We start from the raw sequence: 23,762 nt of genomic DNA, 5'->3' as shown, positions 1-23,762 counted from the left end.
CTCTCAACCCCCTAGTTTGAACTTCTCTGTAGAGTTTCTAAGGCTTCCTGTACTTAACTAGCAATTAAGAGCATTATCTTGTAATTCACGTCTTTATCTCTGCTAGACTAAGTCCTTGGGAGGGCGGAAACCAGGTTAAACTTTCCATCTCAATAGCCTAAACGGAGCGCCTTACACACAAAACAGTTGTTCAATTAGCATTTATTCAGTGAGTTAACGATTTTCTTCTTTGGAATGATGGCGGCCAGAATACCAGAAAGATGGGGACTTAAAGGGGACAGAATAATTAAATCTATAAGGAACAAGTGGGATGGAATAAATAAATCTATAAGGAGCAAGTGGGTACGGAGGCTTTTCCATAAATCCCTGTAACCTAGAAGCCGGGGCTGCTCGGCTAGGGGGACCAGGTCGACCTGGCTGCCGCCTGTCGAAGCGCCTGGAGCTCCGGTGGGCGCTGCCTGGAGTGCGCGACCCCCGGCGAAGCAGGACAATAGCTTGGAATTCGGCCTCGTGTTTCCGGTGAGGCAGCCTCGCGCTGGGCCGGAGAGGCCCGGGGTGGGGGCTCCGAGTCGGGCCCACGGCAAGGAAGGCGCGGCCCGCTGGGCTCCAGCTGCCGCCACCACCGCCTCCCCCGAGGCCGTCGCTCCGCTCCGCCCCGCCCCGCCCCGGAAGTGACTTGAGACCGGTCCGGAACCTCTGAGCCCGGCGGCTGCAGCGTCACCAGCCGAGCCGGTGCGGGGCGGGCAGAGCGGCCGCTGCCGCCGCCAACGAACCGGGAACCGCGCGGGGCCCAGCAGCACGCCGGCCAGGGAAGGGGGCCTAGCGATCGGTCAGAGGGCGACGGGCCGCCGGCGGCCGCAGGGCGACGAAGACGCGGAGGAGGCGGAGCCCGGAGAGGGGTGGGGGTCGGGGAGGGTTAGGGTGGGAGGGGGTAGGGGGGGTGTCCCTGGGCTCATGGAGCTGGCCGAACGGGCGAGAGTCGGAGAGCCCCCGGAGCCGGGCGGGCGTCCCGAGCCGGGCCCGCGGGGCTTCCTCCCGCAGAAGGAGATCGTGTACAACAAGCTGCTGCCCTACGCCGAGCGGCTAGACGCCGAGTCCGACTTGCAGCTGGCCCAGATCAAATGCAACCTGGGCCGGGCGGTGCAGCTCCAAGAGCTGTGGCCCGGGGGCCTCTTCTGGACCAGGAAGCTCTCCACGTAAGTGTGCCCAGGCCTGCAGGCCGGGCCGCGGGGAGAGGCTTAGTGAGAGGTGTCGGGGATGGGTGCTCTTTGTCCAGAGGGCTGGACCCTTAGGTCTGTCCTCCCTGGAGCTGTCCCCGAGCGGTGGTCCCAGGGTCGTGACAGAGCCTGTGAAGCACTCAAGCCGTCCTCCCTGACACTTTCCTACCGGGATTCCCGGGTCCTCACCAGTCCTCCACGTCCTCTCCATCTGCTTCTCCCGAAGTGTTCGGGTTGTTGTCTTCCCACCTGGGGGGCCCTGGGGAGTCCAAGGGCCCCAGCCCAGAGGGAGAGAGGTGAGCCTTTCCCAAGGGTCTTCCGTGGACCTTTGCGCATAGGAGAGGCGGGGCAGAGAGGATTTGTCTTTGGGGGAGTTCTGTGACTTCTCTCCCTGCTTCCTCCGATTCTTCCTTCCCCTACGATCCCCGCCTCTTCACATCTCCGTTGGCGTCTAGTAACTTTCTGAATGGAAAGGAGACCATCGGGAAACTTACGGGTTCTGCTTTTTTGGGGCCCGGTCAGACCTGACGGAGTTGATCGAAAAGGTTGGTTTAAAGTCAGACTTCATTCTTGAGCTTAACGTCTTAGACGTTAATGTGGACAATGTTGTTTAAGATCCTAAGGATTGTGTGTTGTTCCTGTTGTGACATTTCTTGTGGAGAGGCCTTTAAGATACTGAGGAAAGTAGGGAAGAGCACTGTCAGGATGTCCAGGGCGATACTAGTATCAGGCTTGTGTCAATATTTTTAGTTACTCAGATTAACATAGGTTACCTGAATCAGTTTCAGGAGTTCTGTTTGTAAACTAGCTTCAAACTATAGTGTCACTGAAATTAGAAAAAAAAAAACGAAAAAACAAAAATACAGTGGGGGAGGAAAGGTTACATTTACCTGCTGGGTGGGCATCTTTACTGTGTCCGAAGAGCTTTTTAAGAAATGATTTTGCTGTATCTTGTTTGGTTAACTGTACATAAAATCTAGTAACATGGTATGTTCACGCATGTGGGTATGGATGGGTGAACACACAAGACATAAGTCACTCATTCAGTGTTTACCCAAATCTACTGATTGAACTGAGTGATGACTCAGGGTTTTATAATAGTTTTGTCCATATTTCTTCATTGGATGATTCTCGTCTGCCAATTGTTAAGGGGCCTCTGACAAATTTCTCATTTCCACTTGAGGGGTGGGTGGGACCTAAAATTAAAAAGAAGCAAAACTGAAACATGTAATTTGCCCTCTTCAGAGAGTGATCATAAAATGTCAAGGTTAACAACTCTCCTCCTGACTACAGTATAAAGAAGTTTTTGGTGTTAACGATCCTTAGGAGAATGGGGGTGAGGGGCGGCAGAAGCAGGAATGCAACAGGGAGAACCACGTTTAGTCAAAAAAGAATACTTCATAAATTGTTACAATCCAAATGCTTTTTGAAGTGAGACTCCTAGGTTTTTGTGTTACTCAGGCACAGTAAAAATAGTCACTTTGTTACAGTGATTCCCCATTTTAATCACTTGGATTAGACTTGCCGGGAGAATACCTACCATTTTTGGGGACGCAAACAGCTTTTTTTAGATGTGCAGTATATAAATATGCCATGGTGCGAAGGCATATCTGGTTTGGATTTATGAACCTAGAATCTACCAAGGCATACTTAAACATTGATTTCTGAAGTATTTATCGTTCAAGTTTGGCAAATTAGCACTCCGGGTTTTGTTATTGTTTTGGCTTATTAGGTAAAAGTTTTTACTTAGAAAGGGCTAAAAATAACAGTGGAGCTAATGTTTGGTGTTTAGGGCTGGATTGCTGATGGCTTAATACCCATGAACCTATAACCATTTATATCTAAATAACCAACAAGAAATGCTATTGGGTAAAATTTTGTTTTGGAATACTGGTTAGATGCTGGAAACTAATTCTTGGTATTGCACTATGAGACATTTTGAATGCAGTGGGACATGTTGTGATCTTGAGTGTGTTTTTTTCCTAAGTCATGTTAAGGTGACCTGTTTATAGTTGTGCTTGTTTTTTAAGCCTTCTGTGTTGCATAAGTGAACATCTGAATGATGCCAAAATGTGTGACGAAAGCTGAGTGGTGATCATATTTAGTACTTCGTAGAATAGAAGGTGGTAATGAAAAGAAAATCTAGTTTCTCCCACTAGCCCTGTGACTGTGGTAAAGTTACTTAATCATGTATTTCAGTATTCTTGTGCGTGAAATGAGGAGATTGGACTAAATAATTCTTTTTTTTTTTTTTTTTTTTTGAGGTGGAGTCTTGCTGTTGCCCAGGCTGGAGTGCAGTGACGGGATCTTGGCTCACTGCATCCCTTGCCTTTCGGGTTCAAGTGATTCTCCTGCCTCAGCCTCCCAGGCAGGTGGGATTATAGGCGAGTGCCACCACACCTGGCTACTTTCTTTGTATTTTTAGTAGAGACAGGGTTTCACCATGTTCGTCAGGCTGGTCTTGAACTCCTGACCTCAAGCAATCTGCCTGCCTGGGCCTCCCAAAGTGCTGGGATTACATGTGTGAGCCACCGCACCTGACCTGCACTGAATTCTTGAGAAGCATTTCTACTCTGGTATTCTGCAGTTTTATTTTTTTAATCCTGTCAAGCTTCACATCAGTCATTGTGTGTATCTTTCTACAAGAACTGTTCGAATAATTTGTAAAATACTAGAAACAGTTGCATAGATCAGGTACATTCCTAAAGACCAAAGTGTAAATGCAGTTGAGAGTTACTGGGACTATCTTGCCGATCAGAACTGCGCACCCCTAATCTGGACATCAGAGGTGTGTTTGGGACCAAGTTCTGGTTTGGGAGGTTCTCAGGCTTTATATTTGGTCCCTCTTTTTGACTTTTTTTTTTTTTGAGACAGTCTCACTCTGTCGCCCAGGCTGGGTGCAGTGGCAGTGTCTTGCTCACTGCAACCTCCACCTCCACCTCCCCTGTTCAAACGATTCTCCTGCCTCAGCCTCCTGAGTAGCTGGGATTGCAGTTGTATGCTGCCATGCCTGGCTAATTTTTGTAGTTTTAGTAGCGGTAGGGTTTCACCATGTTGGCAAGACTGGTCTCGAACCCAGGTGATCTGCGTGCCTCGGCCTCCCAAAGTGCTAGGATTACAGGCTGAGCCACCGCGCCTACCCTTCTTTTTGACATTTTTCTTCATTTTTAGTAGTTTCAATCCATTTCGAAACTTGCAGATCTGTTTAGCATCTCTGAAGAAAGGTTATTTCTATATTTTCAAATACTTTGCCATGTGATACAGGCTTTTTCCAGTGAGATATAGACAGTTCAGTGTACTAGAACTGGTCAAGAGAGTTTGTGTGATGTAATGTATCACAAGGCAAATTTTTAATAAGGGAGAAAACAAATCAGAGAACTTGAAACAAATTAGAGAAAGTAGGAACAAGTTAATGGTCTTTGGAAAATGGCAGACAGCTCATGGACACTGTAAGTGAAATATTGGTAGATAACTTGTATGGCCCATGTAGAGAATGAAGGGAGTTGAAGAAGGGTATTCTTAAAACTTGATTTTGTTGTGCCTGTAATCCCAGCACTTTGGGAGGCCGAGGCAGACAGATCATGAGGTCAGGAGTTCGAGACCAGCCTGACAAACATGGTGAAACCCCATCTTTACTAAAATTAAGAAAATTAGTCTAGCATGGTGGCCTACGCCTTTAATCCCAGCTACTCAGGAGACTGAGGCAGGAGAATCGCTTGAATCTGGGAGGTGGAGGTTGCAGTGAGCCGAGCGCCACTCCAGCTTGGGCGAAAGAGCGAGACTCCGTCTCAAAAACAACAAACAACTCAAAAAACTTGATTTTGCCACCTTGTCTTTCTGGACCTTTCATGAGAGGCTGTGAGTGCTAGTTAGAACACCTCAGGTTATCTGTACATGAGGTGTATCTGGCCTTGCCACCAACATTATTTTCTTTTTTTATTTTATTTTTATTATTTTTTGAGACAGAGTCTTGCTCTGTTGCCCAGGACAGAGTAGCTGGGATTACAGGTATGTGCCACCATGCCTGGCTAATTTTTTTGCATTCTTAGTAGAGACAGGGTTTCACCATGTTGGCCAGGCCAGTCTCAAACTCCTGACCTCAAGTGATCTGCCCGTCTCGGCTTCCGAAAGTGTTGGGATTATAGGCATGAGCCACCGTGCCCTGCTTAACATTATTATCCTGGTGAGAATTTAGATTATTAGTGGGTTTTCAAACTTTAAATTTAGTAGTGGAGTGCTTTATTTTTTATTTTTATTTTTTTTGAGACAGAGTCTCACTCTGTCATCCAGGCTGGAGTGCAGTGGCACAATCTAAGCTCACTGCAACCTCCACCTCCCAGGTTCAAGCAATCCTTGTGTCTCTGCCTCCAGGTAGCTGGCATTGCAGGTGAGTGCCACCACACCTGACGAATGTTTATATTTTTAGTAGAGAGGGGGTTTCGCCATGTTGCCCAGGCTGTCTCAAACTCCTGGCCCCAAATGATCCACCCATCTCGGCCTCCCAAAGTGCTAGGAATAAAGGCATGAGCCACCATGTGGCACCAGTAGTGGGGTGTTAAAAAAACACATTTTGGCCAGGCGCGGTGGCTCACGCCTGTAATCCCAGCACTTTGGGAGGCCAACGCGGGTGGATCACAAGGTCAGGAGTTCGAGACCAGCCTGACCAACATGGGGAAACCCTGTCCCTACTGAAAATACAAAAAAACGCCACAAACAACTGGGCGTGGTGGCGGATGCCTGTAATCCCAGCTACTCAGGGGGCTGAGGCAGGAGAATTGCTTGAACCTAGGAGGCGGAGGCTGCAGTGAGCCTGCGGTGAGCCGCGATTGCACGGCTGAACTCCAACCTGGGTGAAAGAGTGAGACTCCAACTCAAAAAAAACAAAAAATAAAAATAAAAAAATATAAAAAACCCCCAAATTTTAAACATGAAATTGGATTCCTCAGGCAAATTAAAACCCCACTCATTAAAAAAAATATATATATACTACTTCCTTGATAATAGATCTTCTGAAACTTCCTGAGGGCTCCAAAACATACAGTTCGAAATATCTCTTGGGTGCACTGGGTGTCGTGGCTCACGTCTGTAATCCCAGCACTTTGGGAGACTGGGATTACCTGAGGTCAGGAGTTCCCTGGCCAACATGGTGAAACCCTGTCTCTACTAAAAATACAAAATGTTGCCGGGTGTGGTGGCACTCACTTGTAATCCCACCTACTTGGGAGACTGAGGCAGAAGAATCGCTTGAACCTGGGAGGCAGAGGCTACAGTGAGCCGAGATTGCACCCCTGCATTCCAACCTAGGCAACAGGGGGAGACTCTTGTCTTAAAAATAAATAAATGAATAAATAATAACTTGGCCTTTCTAGCTCTTTGTTCTTTTTAAACTGATCTGGAAGAAAGGGAGGGAAAAGGATGGAGAATAAGGGAATAGGTTACTATTTCCTACAGCTTATCCCATCCATGATTTTCGTGTGTGTGTGTGTGTGTGTGTGATTTAAACAGAATTTTGATTTTAGTAAAGTATGTGGGTTTGGTGTAAGATGAAGCAAATTTAGATCCCTTGTTTGCTACAGTGACATGTTCTGTATTGTTTTATGATTAAGTGACTGTATTATACTGTGAAGTCATTTTAATTGCTAATTAAAACTGTGGCAGCTTTTAGAATTGAAAGTACAGTTGTTTAATTATTATTACAAATATTATGTAGCCTTCCTAGATTGACTATCCCAGTTGAAACCACATAATGTATTTAATTAGATTATGTAACCACCAGAAACTCAAGTGTAGTCAAGGTATGAGTTATCAAATACACAAACCTTCTCTTGTGGAAAGTGATAAGTGGCCACAGGACCACCCACATTCGTATCATCCCCGTGTTGGGAAAGAAAGGAAATGCTAACTGCTGAATCTATATAGTCTGGTATGAGGCGTCTAAGAGTATCTAATGTTTGAGTATTGAAATTGAAGTATACAATAAATGCAAGTGGTTTTATTTGTAAATGAATCTTGAAATCTTGACAAATTACCAAATTCATCAGTGAGAACCAGTTAGACAGAGTGATAGAAGAGGTTTGTCTTTGTTACTAAGTGATCATTCAAAATAGGAACCAAAATTTCTTTGTAGTGAGAAAGTTGATTTTCCATAAGGGGAAAAAAAAGGAACTGATTTTGGAGAACATGAATTTTTTTGATAAAGTTGTATAATGTAATAGTACAATAAGACACATTTCATATTTGATTTTTTCAAAACTAATAAATTTTATTTCTGAGAGCAATTGTAGGTTCACAGCAAAATTGAATGGAAAGTATAGAGTTTCCATATACCCTCTGTCCCTACACATGCACATGTTTGATTTTTCGTGACGCTGTCACACATAAACTTTTATTTGAAGCCCTTACTGTTTTCCAGAGATCTCTCAGTAATTTCTTGAAAACAGCTTTTCAGTTTTCTTTTCACTAGTTAATTGGCTATTTCTTCCTGAACATCGTTGGCTGGTGAGCCTATGTGTGTTTCTGATTTGAAATTTTCTAATATTTAAACTTTTTTCATTAAATATTTTTTATTATGAAAAATATCAATAATATCAATATCAAAAATATACAAAAAATAATATAATGAACCTCATCACCCATCTTCAATTAATTAACTCATGGCCAATTATGTTCTTTTCATCATCCCCTTTCCCCATTGTTTTTGAAGCGTATTATTTATTCAAAAATGTTTCCAGTATGTATCTTTAAAGGAAAAGGATTTTTTTTTTAAAAAGTAATACCAATACTATTATAAAGCCTAAAAAATATTAACATCTGTTATCACTTTGATCAGTCTCATGAGGTTCTGCTTCTTTGCCAAATTGGTGATTTTACAACTGAGTTTCCATTTCATTTGAATTTTTTTGTCTAAGGTTTACTATAATCAAATCTCATGGACAGAGGTCAAGAAAATAGCTAATTAATGAACATTTTCACATTATGACATCTTTCATTATATCAATTATGGTTAAACCTTGGGAAGAGAAGGAAAAGACTGGAACCGATACAGCTATAGTGAAGTGTTCATTTTGGGTGGGCAGGAGTTGAAGTTACTGCCTGAAATTAATTCAGGGGGTTGTTTAGAAATGTCATGGGTCATGGTAGTTTTCCTTGCTGTAAAATATTTGTCATTTAGCCCTAGCTGTCAGGGATTAAGCAGCTTTTTTTCCCGCCTCTTTTTTTTTTGAGACAGAGTCTCGCTCTGTCACCTAGGTTGTAGTGCAATGGCATGGTCGCATCTCACTGCAACCTCTGCCTCCTGGGTTCCAGCAATTCTCCTGCCTCAGGCTCCCAAATACCTGGGACTACAGGTGCGCACCACCTGTACATACAAAATAATTAATAACAAATACAATAATAATAAATAAAAAATACAAAATAATTTTTGTATTTTTAGTAGAGATAGGGTTTTGCTATGTTGCCCAGGCTGGCTTCAGACTCCTGGATTCAAGCAATCCACCTACCTTGGCCTCCCAAAGTGCTAGGATTACAGATGTGAGCCATCATGCCCGGCTCTTAAGTGGCGTTTTAAAAGGTCCTTATTTCTCACCGTTTCTTTAAATATTTTACATTTTAGTAAAGTTTTAACATGTAATTCCTGTATATTTCTCTTTGAGAAATTTTCAATTAATCTTTTTGTTGGTAATTTGAATGGAACAATCTTCCTTCAACTCTGTTACTTTTTATCTGGATGCTATACAGTAAGGCTCCTGACTTTTTTTTTTTTTTAATATTTATTCGGTAGATTTTAAAGTTTAGTCTAAAAATTTTTTTTTTTTAAGTTGTTGCAGATGTTTTAGGTATAATCATAGCATTGACACCATACTTTTAGTTCCACCTTTCCTGAAATAATTACACTAATTTTTATTACCTATTCTTTTGATCTAGATTCAGAATAATGCTGAATCATAATAGTAAGAACAGTCATTATTGTCCTGAATCTGACTTTAAAGGAAGTGCCTCTTGGGGGAGGAATGCCTTAAAGTCTGATATTGACTGTTTAATTAAGACTCGTGTGTTTTCAAATGGATTTGGTTTCTCTTGGTTATAATCCCATTAATATTTTCTGGTTTACATTGTATCATAATCAGATTGTTTGGCCAGAATGATTTCTGTGTGTTAAAGTTAAGTGAGTTTTTTTTTTTGTGGTTTAGTTTATGACAAGTTTGTTTGTTTTTTTTTTTTTTTTTTTTTTGAGATGGAGTCTCACTCTGTGGCCTGGCCTGCAGTGCAGTGGCACTATCTCGGCTCAATGCAATCTCTGCCTCCTGGGTTCAAGCAGTTCTCCCACCTCAGCCTCCTGAGTAGCTGGGATTACAGGTGCGTGCCACCATGCCTGGCTAATTTTTTTTTTTTTTTTTAAAGATGGAGTCTCTCTCTGTTGCCCAGGCTGGAATGCAGTGGCACCATCTTGGCTCACTGCAATCTCCACCTCCCGGGTTCAAGCACTTCTCCTGGCTCGGCCTCCTGAATAACTGGGATTATAGGCGTCTGCCACCAAGCCCAGTTAATTTTTGTATTTTTAGTAGAGACAAGGTTTCTCCATGTTGGTCAGGCTGGTCTCGATCTCCTGACCTCAAGTGATCCGCCCGCCTTGGCCTTCCAAAGTGCTGGGATTATAGGCATGAGCCACTGCTCCTGGCCAACAAGTTTTTGTATGTGTTCCACAGGGGATTGAAAAGGGAACGTAGTTTTTATAAGCTCAAAATTTTCCTATTTGTCTCACACAATATTTTGTTACCGTTATTCAGCACATAAAGTTTTGCTTTCTTTCTCAAGACTGTGCAATAGGTGGTATTATATACTGTTATCAGGAGATGCTTAATGTCTTACTTCTTCAGTGACATTAGTAGCCATTTTACATCCTTAGGGATTCCAAAATGGTGATACTTAAACATTTCGCTCTGCTTATTTGGTGAGAATCTCTAAAGCAAGGGTCTCCCTCTCCCAGGCCACGGACTGTTATCTGCTGTGACCTGTTAGGAACTGTGCTGAGCCAAATTTACAGCCCTTCCCCATTGCTCATCATTACCACCTGAGCTCTACCTCCTCTCAGATCAGTGGTGGCATTAGATTGTCTTAGGAGCACAATCCCTGTTGTGAACTGCGCACGAGAGGGATCTAGGTTGCGCACCCTTTGTGAGAATCTTGTGCCTGATGATCTGTCACTGTCTCCCATCACCCCCTGATTGGACTATCTAAGTTGCAGGAAAATAAGCTCAGGGATCCCACTGATTCTTCATTATGATGAGTTGTGTAATTATTTCATTATGTGTTACAATTTAATAATGATAGAAATAAAGTGCACAATAAATGTAATGCCCTCAGATCATCCCGAAACTACCCCCACCATCTGTGGAAAAATTGTTTTCCACAAAACTGGTCCCCAGTGCCCAAAACGTTAGGGACCGCTGCTCTAAAGAACTTTTCCTCATGAAATGTTGTTTATCCTGAGTGCCTGTAGGAGTGGCAGGGTAAAGCTTAATTGTTCTCCTTCATTTACCAGTTTTTAAATTAATGACTTGGTTCCCTGGCATTCCTTAAAGATGTGGTCTGTGAGGTTTTGTTTTGTTTTGATATTTTTCATGAACTCAATGGATTAAAACATATCCATTGCAATTACCTAGATTTTTTCATTTTTTACCCTTTTCATTTTTGGTTGGTGAGAAACCTATTCAAGTTGACTCTTAGGACTTTAAGTAGTCTTTGATAAGGGACATTTAAATTAAGATAATACACAGAAATGCAGAAATATTGATTATCTGATTTTAAGCATTGTATTTTACTTTAGAAGTTTGATACTAATTTTTTCATTGTTAATTCTCATTATAAAAATAATTCCTATTAGCCCGGCATCATGGCGGGCGCCTGTACTCCCAGCTACTTGGGAGACTGAGGCAGGAGAATTGCTTGAATCTGGGAGGCGGAGGTTGCTGTGAGCTGAGATAGCGCCACTGCACTCCACCCTGGGCGACAGAGAGAGACTCCGTCTCAAAAAATATGGAGAATAAGAATTCCTGTTTATTTTTGACATTATTATTATTATTACTACTATTATTTGAGACAGCGTCACTCTTGTCGCCGAGGCTGCAGTGCAAGGGTGTGATCTTGGCTTGCTACAACCTCCTCCTCCCGGGTTCAAGCGATTCTCCTGCCTCAGCCACCTGAGTAGCTGGGATTATAGGCACGAGCCACCATGCCCGGCTAATTTTTTGTATTTTTAGTAGAGACGGGGTTTCATCATGTTAGCGAGGCTGGTCTCAAACTCCTGACCTGAGGTGATCCTCCTGCTTTGGCCTCCTAAAGTGCTGGGATTGCAGGCCCAAGCCACTGTGCCCAGCCTATTTACTTTAGAGAAGTGAAAAAACTGAAAATGTGTTTTGAAAAACACAAAAATCACTCAGTTTTACCACCAAGAGGTAGGTTTTGTTTTTCTTTCTTTCTTTCTTTTTTTTTTAATCTTTAACTTTGTGGAGAGATGCGGTTTTGCCATGTTGCCCAGGCTGGTCTTGATCCCCTGGGCTCAAGCCATCTGCCTGTCTCAGCCTCTCAGACTGCTGGGACTGTAGGCGTGAGCCACTGCACCTGGCTTCCAGAGATAATATTTTATGGTATTTACTTTTTTCTTTTTTTTTTTTTTTTTGAGACTAAGGTCTCACTGTTGCATAGGTTGGAGTACAGTGGCACCATCTTGGCACATTGCAACCTTCGCTTCCCAGGCCCCACCAATCTTCCCACCTCAGCCTCCTGAGTAGCTGGGACTATAGACATGCGCTACCACGCACAGCTAATTTTTGTATATTTTGTAGGCACGAGGTCTCGCAGTGTTGCTCAGGCTAGTCTCAAACTCCTGGACTCAAGTAATCTGCCTGCCATGGCCTCCCAAAGTGCTTGGATTGCAGGCATGAGCCACTGTGCCTGGCCTGCTTTATTTCTTTTTCCTTGAATGATTATGTATTTTTATTTAGTTATATCATATTGTTTTGAGCCTTGCTTTAAAAATATTCCATTGCATATTCTACTAAAGGTTATTTGAAAACATGATTTTAAATGACTGCATTGTAGTCTAAAACACAGGTGTCTAATCTTTTGGCCTCCCTGGGTCACACTGGAAGAATTGTCTTGGACCACACATGAAATACACTAATGCTAATGATAGCTGATGAGCTTAAAAAATTGCAAAAAAACCTAAATGTTTTAAGAAAGTTAATGAATTTGTGTTGGGCCACGGGTTGGACAAGCTTATAGTCTAAAGGAATAAGCCACACTTTAACAAGCCATTCTCATACTAGACTTTTAGATATTTTTCAGGAAATTTTGAAAATTACATATGTGCATTTGGCTTTTTAAAACTTTATTTTTGGAGAGTCAGGGTCTTGCTCTGTTACCTAGGCTGAAATGCAGTAGCAAGATCATGGCTCGCTGCAGCCTCAACCTCCCAGACTCAGATTCTCTTCGTGGTTCAGCCTCCTAAGTAGCTGGGACTACAGGCACGTGCCATCACACCTGGTGATTTTTTTATAGAGACGGGTCTCCCTGTGTTACCTAGGTTAGTCTTGAATTCTTGTCCTCAAGTGATCTTTCCTTCTCCTCAACTTCCCAAAGTGCTAGGATTATAGGCGTGAGCCGCAATGCCTGGCCTATTTTGGCATTTTGACTTTGATATTCTGAATTACTATTATTATTTTTTGGGACAGGTCTCTCTGTTACCTAGGCTGGAGTGCAGTGGTGCAATCTTGGCTCACTGCAGCCTCCGCCTCCGGGGTTCAACTGATTCTTCTGCCTCAGCCTCCCGAGTAGCTGGGAGTACAGATGCCTGCCACTACGCCCAGCTAATTTTTGTATTTTTTAGAAGAGTCAGGGGTTTTGCCATGTTGGCCAGGCTGATCTTGAACTCCTGACCTCAAGTGATCTGCCTGCCTCAGCCTCCCAGAGTGCTGGGATTACAGGTGTGAGCCACTGCACCTGGCCTAAATTATTTATTCAAGATAATATTGCTAGATGTAGGATTTTTATTAATTTGTTATTATTAAATTTTTTAATATGTATAGTAGAGATGGGGGTCTCACTATGTTGCCCAGGTTGGTCTTGAACTCCTGCGTTCAAGTGATTCTCCTGCTTCTGCCTTCCAAAATGCTGGGATTTCAGGTGTGAGCCATGGCACCTGGCCCACTGTCTTATGATTAAAAATTAAATCATTTGATTAATACACTGTAGGGCCATGAGGAGGATGCAGCTGGAAATGCTATTGTGTTACCTTTTACTCTTTTTTTTTTCTTCCCCTGTGGGAGGATGGAATAAAATGACTTGTCATCCATATATTCTGGATGGTTGAAAGATATATTCTGTATCAATCATGACTATTTACCAGGGTTTTCGGATATTTTGGGGCACCTAATAGTAATCGTTAGTCCTAAAACTAGTGTGAAAATTAACTGGAAGGAGGGAATAGACCATCTGTAGATACAGTCTAAAGTAGGGTTTTTGAACTTAAGTGTACAGGAAAGTCAAACCAGAGTAGTCTAAAAAATGAAGGTTGGTAGTCTTTACTCTAGCACTCCAGGAATTTATTTTTCAATCACCTTAAAAAAAAAAAAAAAAGACAAACAGCTTTACTGAGATTTAATATTCCTAGGATTTTTGGATCCCAAGAATAATGCATTTTAAAAGTTACCCTGCATCGTTCTTCTTCTTTTTTTTTTTTTAAATAGACATGGGGTTTCACCATGTTGCTCAGGTTGGTCTTGAACTCCTGAGCTCAATTGATCCTCCTGCCTTGGCCTCCCACAGTGCTGGAATTACAGGTGTACTATGCCCAGCCTTTTTTCCCATTTTTAATTGCATTATGTCTTTTTCTTATTAGTTTGTAGTACTTTACGTAATTTGGAGATGACTTCTTTGTCAAATATATGTATTTCAGATATCTGGGCTTTTTACTTTTAATGGTGTCTTATTGTGACTAGAATATAAAGACCAATTTATTAATTTTCTTTTTATGGTTAGAACTTTTGTGCCCTTTTAAAACAAATCTCTTGCACCACATTTTGATAAATGCTGAGATAAGGACCACTTGCTGGTTGGCGAGGAACTGGGGGAAATAGCAGCTTTCTGAGGAGTCCCTCCAAAATCTTTCCCAGCAGTCCTAGGCTTTCCAGGAATCCCCCCGTTGGTCTCTTTTTATAGTGTTAAAATTTGACCTTTGTTAATTTTATGTCCCTAACTAATGTTAAACATACAGTTGTCTGTCTACTGCAATGAAAACAATGGGCTGTAGCTAAGTTACTTCAGTGTTACTCTGGCTTGGAGCAGGGGCTCCCCAATGCCCAGCCCAGGGACTGGTATGGGTCCGTGGCCTGTTGGGAACTGGGCTACACAGCAGGAGGTGAGCAGTGGGCAGGCGATTGGGCATCACCGCCTGAGGTCTGCCTCCTGTCAGATGAGCCTTGGTGTTAGCTTCTCATAGGAGCTCAAACCCTATTGTGAACTGCCCGTGCAAGGGATCTAGCTTGTGCACTCTTTTTGAGATTCTCCCTGGTACCAAAAAGGTTGGGGACTGCTGGCTTAGAGTACAGTGTTTCTCTAGTTTTTCTGCAGAAGTATCCTAACCACAGGGGAGAATGAGTGCATGACTCCAGGGGCATCTGGAATCTTTTTGTTTGTTTGTTTGTTTGAGACCGAGTCTCGCTCTGTTGCCCAGGCTGGAGTACTCTAGCATCATCTCGGCTCAACTGCAACCTCCGCCTCCCAGGTTCAAACAATTCTCCTGCCTCAGCCTCCCAAGTAGCTGGGACTACAGGTGTGCACCACCATGCCCAGCTAATTTTTGTATTTTTAGTAGAGACGAGGGTTTCATCATGTTGACTAGGATGGTTTCCATCTCTTGACCTCATGATCTGCCTGCCTCGGCCTCATGGGATTACAGGCGTGTAGTAGAGACATAGTGTCACCACATTGGCCAGGCCAATCTCGAACTCCTAACCTCAAGTGATCTGCCCACCTTGGCCTCCCAAAGTGCTGGGATTACAGGCATGAGCCACCGTGCCTGGCTGGCATCTGGAATCTTGACAAGGCCTGAAGCAGCCACTGAAAGCAGGGAATTTTTCTTTGACGTCTTCTATCTTTATCTTAAAAGTGTGTGCCAGTTTTTAGGGAGATTGTTTTCATTTAAAATAACATTTTAATGATTCCAGCTTTTGCTCCTAAATTTAGAGTGAAATTGGGGGAGGCGTCAGAAGGCTGTATCATTATGCTTGTTCAACAGCCCAAAATAATAATATCTTTGGGTGTAGGATGTTTTGTCTTCACTAATCTATGTGCGTTGCCATTTTAGGGTGTTTAAGAAACTTTTACGATAATTATGTTGACTATCCCTTATTTGAAATTCTGGGACCAGAAATATTTAGGATTTTGGATATTTTGAGGTTTTGTAATATCTGTATTATGTTCTTACCGATTGAGCATCTCAAATCAAAAAATCAGAAATTGGAAAACTCCATGAGCATTTCCTTTGAGTGTCATGTTGTTGCTCAGAAAGTTTTGGATTTTGGAGGGTTTTGGATTTTCGGATTAAGGGTCTGCAACCTGTACTGGCAGAGTCAAAACAAGATCTCAGGTCTCATTGCTCCTCCCTGTATACTTGCTGGTCTCATAGTACTAATGTGAGATAATGGGATTATACCTTGAAACGACAGAAAAGAGCTGGATAAATTCAGACCAGCTTGAAAAAATAAAAACGAGTTAGTGAACCAAGAATTTTGAAGAATTTCTGGAAGATAAAAAAGCAGTTAGATGCCCTAACTTTAGAAATTAAATGTAAGTGCCGGGTGCAGTGGCTCGCCTGTAATCCGAGCATTTTGGGAGGCCGAGATGGGGAGATCACAAGGTCAGGAGCTTGAGACCAGGCTGGCCAACATGGTGAAACCCCGTCTCTACTAAAAATAGAAAAATTAGCCGAGTGTGGTGCTGGGCGCCTGTAATCCCAGCTATTGGGGAGGCTGAGGCAGGAGAATTGCTTGAACCCAGGAGGCAGAGGTTGCAGTGAGCTGAGATTGAGCCACTGCACTCCAGCCTGGGTGACAGAGCAAGACTCTCTTGGCGGGGGGAAAAAAAAGAAGTTAAATGTAAGTTTAATTTGCTCTTAGGTACTGGGGGAGTGTTAAAGATCTTATGAGGAATACTAATGCTCTTTTTCCCGTTGATGTATGTATTTAATAATAAAATGACCCTCCTCAAAGGGTTTTATGATTTTAAGTATACAGTAATTTGTTCGGATCATTTACTTCTGAATGACTAAATATACTCTGATTTGTTGTTCTTGGGTTTTGGGACACCTTTCTCTTTTCTTTCTTTCTTTTTTTTTTTTTTTTGAGATGGAGTTTTGCTGTTGTTGCCCAGGCTGGAGTGCAATGGCGTGATCTCAGCTCACCACAATCTCCACCTTCCAGGTTCAAGCGATTCTCCTGCCTCAGCTTCCCTAGTAGCTGGGATTACAGGCATGCACCACCATGCCAGGCTAATTTTGTATTTTTAGTAGAGACAGGGTTTCTCGGTGTTGGTCAGGCTGGTCTTGAACTCCTGACCTCAGGTGATCTGCCCGCCTCGGCCTCCCAAAGTGCTGGGATTACAGGCATGAGCCACCGTGCCCGGCCATTGAGACACCTTTTTCTTTTTTCTTTTTTCTTTTTTTTTTTTGAGATGGAGTCTCGCTCTGTGGCCCAGGCTGGAGTGCAGTGGCCGGATATCAGCTCACTGCAAACTCCGCCTCCCGGAGGCCATTCTCCTGCCTCAGCCTCCCGAGTAGCTGGGACTACAGGTGCCGCCACCTGGCCCGGCTATTTTTTTGTATTTTTTTAGTAGAGACGGAGTTTCACCGTGTTGGCCAGGATGGTCTCGATCTCCTGACCTCGTGATCCGCCTGTCTCGGCCTCCCAAAGTGCTGGGATTACAGGCTTGAGCCACCGCGCCCGCCGAGACACCTTTTTCTTAAATTTGCTTAAAGTTAATGCTTTTGATTACATTGTTTATAGTTAGAAATTAACAATGTAATTTTGGATAAAATATTAATTTTTGGTGGTAACCTCATGGTATTGTAATTATAAGTTAACTGTTAGAAACAAATAGTACAAGTTATGTAACTTGTTTACAATAAGAGAGCAGTGTTTTAATTGGTCATTAGATGTTGATGATAACTCAGTTACCATTGGTTATTAAGATACTTATTTGGTAATCTCTTTTTTTTTTTTTTTTTTTGAAGACAAGGTCTCACTCTGTTGCCTAGGCTAGATGGAGCACAGTTGTGCCATCACAGCTCACTGCCTGCTTGACTTCCTGGGCTCCAGTGATCCTCCCACCTCAGCCCTCCCCCGACCCGAGTAACTGGGACCACAGGAGCACGCCATCATGCCTGGCTAGTATTTTGTATTTGTTGTAGAGATTGGGTTTTGCCATGTTGCCCAGGCTGGTCTTGAAGTCCAGGGTTCAAGCGATCCTTCCACTTTAGCCTCTCAAAGTGCTGGGATTACAGGCCGGAGCTGCTTTGCCTGGCCTGGTAATCTCTCGATTAAAGTACAGAATAATTCTTTACTGCATAACAGTGAGAATAGATACAAAATACTTAATCATCAAAGACATTTGAAATTGTTACCACACCTGTTTTAAAAAAATTGTCATTAAAAATAAATATCGGCCGGGCACCGTGGCTCAAGCCTGTAATCCCAGCACTTTGGGAGGCCGAGACGGGCGGATCACTAGGTCAGGAGATCGAGACCATCCTGGCTAACACGGTGAAACCCCGTCTCTACTAAAAATACAAAAACTAGCCGGGCGAGGTGGCGGGCGCCTGTAGTCTCAGCTACTCGGGAGTCTGAGGCAGGAGAATGGCGTAAACCCGGGAGGCGGAGCTTGCAGTGAGCTGAGATCCGGCCACTGCACTCCAGTCCCGGGGACAGAGCAAGGCTCCGCCTCAAAAAAAAAAAAAACAAAAAACAAAAATAAATATCAAGTTTATCTTAAGTGTACAATGCAGTGTTGTTAACCATATATATACCTTGTTGTACAATTTTTTATTTTATGTGACTGAAACTATACCCATTGAATAACAGCTCTCCATTTCTCCCTCCTCCCAACCCCTGGCAGCAACTATTCTACTTTGTTTCTATGAGTTTGATTACTTTAGATACCTATACAATATTTGTCTTTTGTGACTGGCTTATTTCACTTAAAGTTCGTCCATGTTGTAGCTTATGCCTGGATTTCCTTCTTTTTTAAGATTGAATCATCCTTATCCACTGGTTCTAGCTGAAGTAGGATGGGATCATTCTTCCTGGCAAATAAATTCCCGTCTGTATCCAGAAAACCAAGAAAAAGTTTTCCATGAAATGTTAAAAAAAAAAAAAAAGACAATCCATTGTATTGCATATGCCACATTTTCCTTATCCATTCATCCTTATCCATTCATCCTTCTGTAGCCATTCAGGTTGCATCTACATCTTGGCTTCTATGGATAATGCTGCATTGAACATGGGTGTATCATTATACCTATTTTTAAAGGGTATATCTGTTTTTCTCTTGCAGATATATTCGACTTTATGGGAGAAAATTTAGCAAAGAAGATCATGTTCTTTTTATAAAGTTATTGTATGAGCTGGTATCAATTCCAAAACTGGAAATCAGCATGATGCAGGGATTTGCCCGCCTTTTGATCAACTTGTTAAAGTAAGTCTATTTCCAGTGGTTTCCGTTAAGGTTTGTTTGTTTCTTCAGGGTTTTAGGGAATGAGGACTAAGTCCTTTTGGTAAGAAGACCAAGTCTCAAATTGCCAATTTGGAAAATGATTGCAAAATACATTATCTTTAGTTTCATCAAATGTGTTAATTAACTTTTTAGTTAAAATTGCATCTCTTCCATGACGTGATCTCTTCTCTAGCACCATTGAACTTCCCCTTTTATAGGTTGTTAACTCCCTTGAGAAGACAAGACAAATATTATAGATTCTTTTGCTTACCCTGAAGCATCCAGCTCAATGCTGGAAACAAATATTCCATAGTGTGGGAAAACATGAAATTCATCTACAGTGATGGTGACACAAATTTAAATGCCCTCTTTTATCTGCAACTCTTTGAGGTTTGAGCAGCAGCAAGAATTGGGTGCATTATTCTTATGTTCTGCTAGTGAGTGGCCGTGGATGGGGAAAAGTAAAACCCACTGTGATGAGCAGCAATATTTAACTGTCCCTGTGTAGTATTTGTGGTATACACACATCTGTGCACATATGCATACGTAGGTATTTGTTTTATTTTACTTTTTAGGAAAAAGGAACTTCTTTCAAGAGATGATTTGGAGTTACCCTGGAGACCACTTTATGACATGGTAGAAAGAATATTATATTCCAAGACAGAGCACCTAGGATTAAATTGGTTTCCTAAGTAAGTGTTTCCATTTAAAGCACTTATTTGGGAGTACTTGGGGTCTTTTAGGGGGTGATCATGATTGAAAAATACTGGGTTGTTTGAAAGAAACAAGCAGAGATTTTAATGTGCATATTTCTATATAATTTGACTCCTGAAGCAATTCATTGCCCTCTATAAACTGTATCTGAAGCTGCATCTCTCTTGCAGATCATTGACTTCTTCCATCTACAGCCTGCCTCTTGGAGACCTAATTTTTGGTTTTATATTTTATTCTGAGTTTATATAATAAAATAGCATCTGCCTTTTTTTGGTTAATAGTGATTTCATACTTGACTGACAGGTATCATTTCTATTCAATTGTAGTCTAGCTTTAAATTTTCTCAGTTTTAGCATGTTTGGCTTATCATTCTTCTTTTTTCTGAGAAAGGTCTCCCTCTGTTGCTTAGGCTGGAGTGCAGTGGCACGATCTCAGCTCACTGCAACCTGCGCCTCCCAGGTTTAAATGATTCTCGTGCCTCAACCTCAGGAGCAGCTGGGATTACAGGCACGCACCACCATTCCCAGCTAATGTTTGTATTTTTATTAGAGATGGGGTTTCGCCATTTTGGCCAGGCTGGTCTCGAACTCCTGACCTCAGGTGATCTGCCTGTCTTGGCCTGCCAAAGTCCTGGGATTACCGGCATTAGCCACCATGCCTGGCCTCTTGGTGGTTTTTTTTTGTTTGTTTCAGACGGAATCTCGCTCTGATGCCCAGGCTGGAGTGCAATGGCGTGATCTCAGTTCACTGCAAGCTCCACCTCCCGGGTTCATGCCATTCTCCTACCTCAGCCTGCCCAGCAGCTGAGACTACAGGCACCCGCCACCACGCCCAGCTAATTTTTTTTTTGTATTTTTAGTAGAGACGGGGTTTGACCGTGTTAGCCAGGATGGTCTCAATCTCCTGACCTCATGATCCGCCCGCCTCGGCCTCCCAAAGTGCTGGGATTACAGGCATGAGCCACCGCGCCTGGCCACCTATTTCAGTTTGTAATAGCCAGCTGTTTTTTCTCATTGTCTAGAGTCATTTGTGATATATACTCGTTTCTTTTTCTTTTTCTTTTTCTTTTATTTTTTATTTTTTGAGACAGAGTCTCGCTCTGTCGCCCAGGCTGGAGTGCAGTGCCCTGATCTCAGCTCACTGCAAGCTCCGCCTCCCGCGTTCACGCCATTCTCCTGCCTCAGCCTCCCGAGTAACTGGGACTACAGGTGTCTGCCACCACGCCCGGCTGATTTTTTTGTATTTTTAGTAGAGACAGGGTTTCACCGTGTTAGCCAAGATGGTCTCGATCTCCTGCCCTTGTGATCCGCCTGCCTCGGCCTCCCAAAGCGCTGGGTTTACAGGCCTGAGCCACCGCTCCCAGCCTGTGTACTCATTTCTTGAAGAGCACCATTCTCTATGCCTGTATTAATTTCCTTTTTCTTTTTTATAAATTAAGTCTTTAAAGACTTCTGCGGTTTTCTCTCTCAGTCTTAGGCATGTCTACATTATTTCATTATTTCTTGTTAAATTCATTTAATCTATGATTAGCCCTCAGCCTTTACTTAGGTCAGCAGTCTTTGTCCCTTACCATAGAATTTTTTGAAAATAAGTGCAGATGGCAAATGTGAAATGGTGTAAATGGAAGAGGTAAAACATGATCTTCAACTTAGGTCCTAATTGGTTTTTGGACAGTTTGGGACAAGTGAAGTGGTTAGAAGTCATTTATTTCTTGCAAGTTTCATGTGTTAAAACAAGGAAACTTATTTCAACCATAAAAATGCAAATTTTATCATGAAATAGAGTAGTACATTGTGCAAGTATGCTTTTACCAGTATTTGTTATGTTTTCTTCCCTCCCTCCCTCCCTTCCTCTCTCCATTCCTTCCTTCCTTCCTTTTTCAGGGTTGCTCTGTTGCTCAGGCTGCAGTGCAGTGGCAAGATCTTGCATCACCACAGCCTTGACCTCCTGGGCTCAAGCAGTCTTCCCGCCTCAGCCTCCTGAGAAGCTGGGACCACAGGCATGTGCCACCATGCCCGGCTAATTTTTAAAACTTTTTATTTGTAGAGACGGGGTCTCACTGTATTGCCCAGGTTAGTCTTGAACTCCTGGGTTCAGGAGATCCTCCCGCCTTGGCCTCCCAAAGTGCTAGGATTACAGGCTTGAACCATTACACTCAGCCCCAATATTTATTAAGAAAACTCAAAATTGAATACAAAAGCTTTGTTTGTAAAGATTCCTTTTGGGTGTTATTTTTGCCACAGGGACCATGATCTCTACTGGTTTGACGGAGTCTTCTTCAAATGAGAGGTCAGGGAATTTCTTACTGGCTTCACCATTTCAGATGAGATTGGGCACATTCAGGGTGTTATGGCCATAGACAGGCTTCACCATTTCATAGATCTCAGGGACCTTTGAACTGTGTTCAGATCAGTTATCCTTCTGAGATTTTTCTGGCTGATAATTTTGGCTGCTTCTGAAAGTATTTTGTAAATGAAAGGAGGAGATAAGGCAGTTTCTTCAGTGATACCCTGTTCTTTAGTATGCCCTCTTCACTGCTTTATAACCAAGCGTCCTACTTTCCTGCCTTAAAGGTCTACCTTTGCAAAGGCACATGCTGCTTTTAAAGTCCTGTGTGGTCATTAATAAATATCCATGGCTTTCCTCTTCAATGATAAGAGCTGTTTGTCTGGAAATTTTCTATTAATATTGGTCAGTCAGTGCTTATTGATGATGTTTACCGTGTCTTCCTAAAGTGTCACATCATCCTTGTCCTTACAAGTTTTACCATGACTGTTCTTGATCTTTTGAAGACCCGTTGTGACTGAAACACGGCACTGATTCTCAACTCTTAACAGACTCAGCATTTCATTTTGTAATTGTAATTATTCTAAAATAAAATCTATAAATCATATAACCTACCTATACTCATTACCTACACTGTGACAATTTTGAGTTTTTTCATCTTAGATATATTCTGCCACATTTTGAAACAGTTTTGTCGGCTGACTACATGTGTTCATAACTATTTTTAGAATGCTATTTTTATAACCAAAAGTGAAAGATTGCTTAATTTGTTAACTGTCTTTCAGATTTTAAACTTATGTGCCTTATGTTTTTGTCCTTATTGAAATCGCTGCTTAGGGTGGTGGCATGTATTTCAACATGATTTTAAAAGCTAGTTCTATTGTTTGAAGCAAAGATTATCAACTTCCCTCTCTTCCCTTCCTCTTTACCTTTTCCATCCTCTCTCCATCCCTTTTTGTATCCTTGTTTCCCTCTTTTCTTTTCTTTTCTTCCTTACTTCCTCCTTCTAGCTTTCCTCTGTCTTTTTGCCTCTGGGGCAAAAGACCCTTTTTAGTCTCTTTATCCCCATCTCAGTCTACTTTTTACTGGAGAAAGAATTGGTAGTGTTTTTTATGCAATAGAAGTAAAATTGGAAAGAAGATGAGTGTGAACTAATTGTTAGCAATATAAGAATTATTATTTACTTTATAAATGAAGCTTTTGAATCTTATGGACATGGTTTTATTTTATAAAACAATGTCCCATACACTTACTTTAACTAGCGTATTGCAAGTTATATCATAGGCAACACACTAATGGTGTTGCTCCTCACAAAATGTGGGAGAATTATGCATAGATCTGCTTTTACAAATGGGCACAAACAATTCATATTTCAATTGCTATGTGTATAAGTTTATTTAGTATTATTACCACTAATTTGGTTTTTGTGGGTGGTTGTAAAGGTTTTCATATTTGCATCATGAGTAGCTTGGGCCTACATAACTTGTTTACTACTTTTTAAAATTTATTTTTAAAAGTATCTATTCTCTTTTACATGTATTGTTCTAAGGGTATCATATAGTATTATATTTTCATTTTTTTCATATTAATCTGCCTCTGGAGAAATTATGAGATATTTTCTTTTTCTGGTATTTGTTTGTGGCATTTGTTTCTCTACTGAGTCATTAAAGAGCTATTTGAATTGGTGCTCTTTAAGATACAGTTAAATCCTTTGTCCTCAGCTCCCCACACTCACCACATGGAAATGACATTTTCCAGACCTCTGTTTGGGGTTTCTTG

At 42.2% G+C, this 23,762-nt stretch overlaps 1 protein-coding gene across 2 annotated transcripts in view; it reads left to right on the top strand.

Annotated features, from left to right (window-relative positions):
* Nucleotides 1–419: 419 nt before the first annotated feature.
* The window catches only part of PSME4 (proteasome activator subunit 4), a 103,265-nt gene continuing 79,922 nt past the window's right edge, over nucleotides 420–23,762 (top strand). For both annotated transcript variants that reach the window (XM_023190184.3, XM_023190183.3), the window contains exons 1-3: nucleotides 420–1,196; nucleotides 18,825–18,965; nucleotides 19,559–19,675. In XM_023190184.3, the coding sequence (XP_023045952.1) occupies nucleotides 955–1,196; nucleotides 18,825–18,965; nucleotides 19,559–19,675 (500 nt within the window). In that variant the 5' untranslated portion in view covers nucleotides 420–954. The remainder of the gene's footprint in view (nucleotides 1,197–18,824; nucleotides 18,966–19,558; nucleotides 19,676–23,762) is intronic.

The sequence above is a fragment of the Piliocolobus tephrosceles genome, chromosome 15 (assembly GCF_002776525.5).
Source record: "Piliocolobus tephrosceles isolate RC106 chromosome 15, ASM277652v3, whole genome shotgun sequence".
In the NCBI taxonomy this organism is placed as follows: domain Eukaryota; kingdom Metazoa; phylum Chordata; class Mammalia; order Primates; family Cercopithecidae; genus Piliocolobus; species Piliocolobus tephrosceles.
The sequence above is the reverse complement of the archived record's forward strand: the minus strand, read 5'-3'. Positions and strand labels throughout refer to the sequence as shown.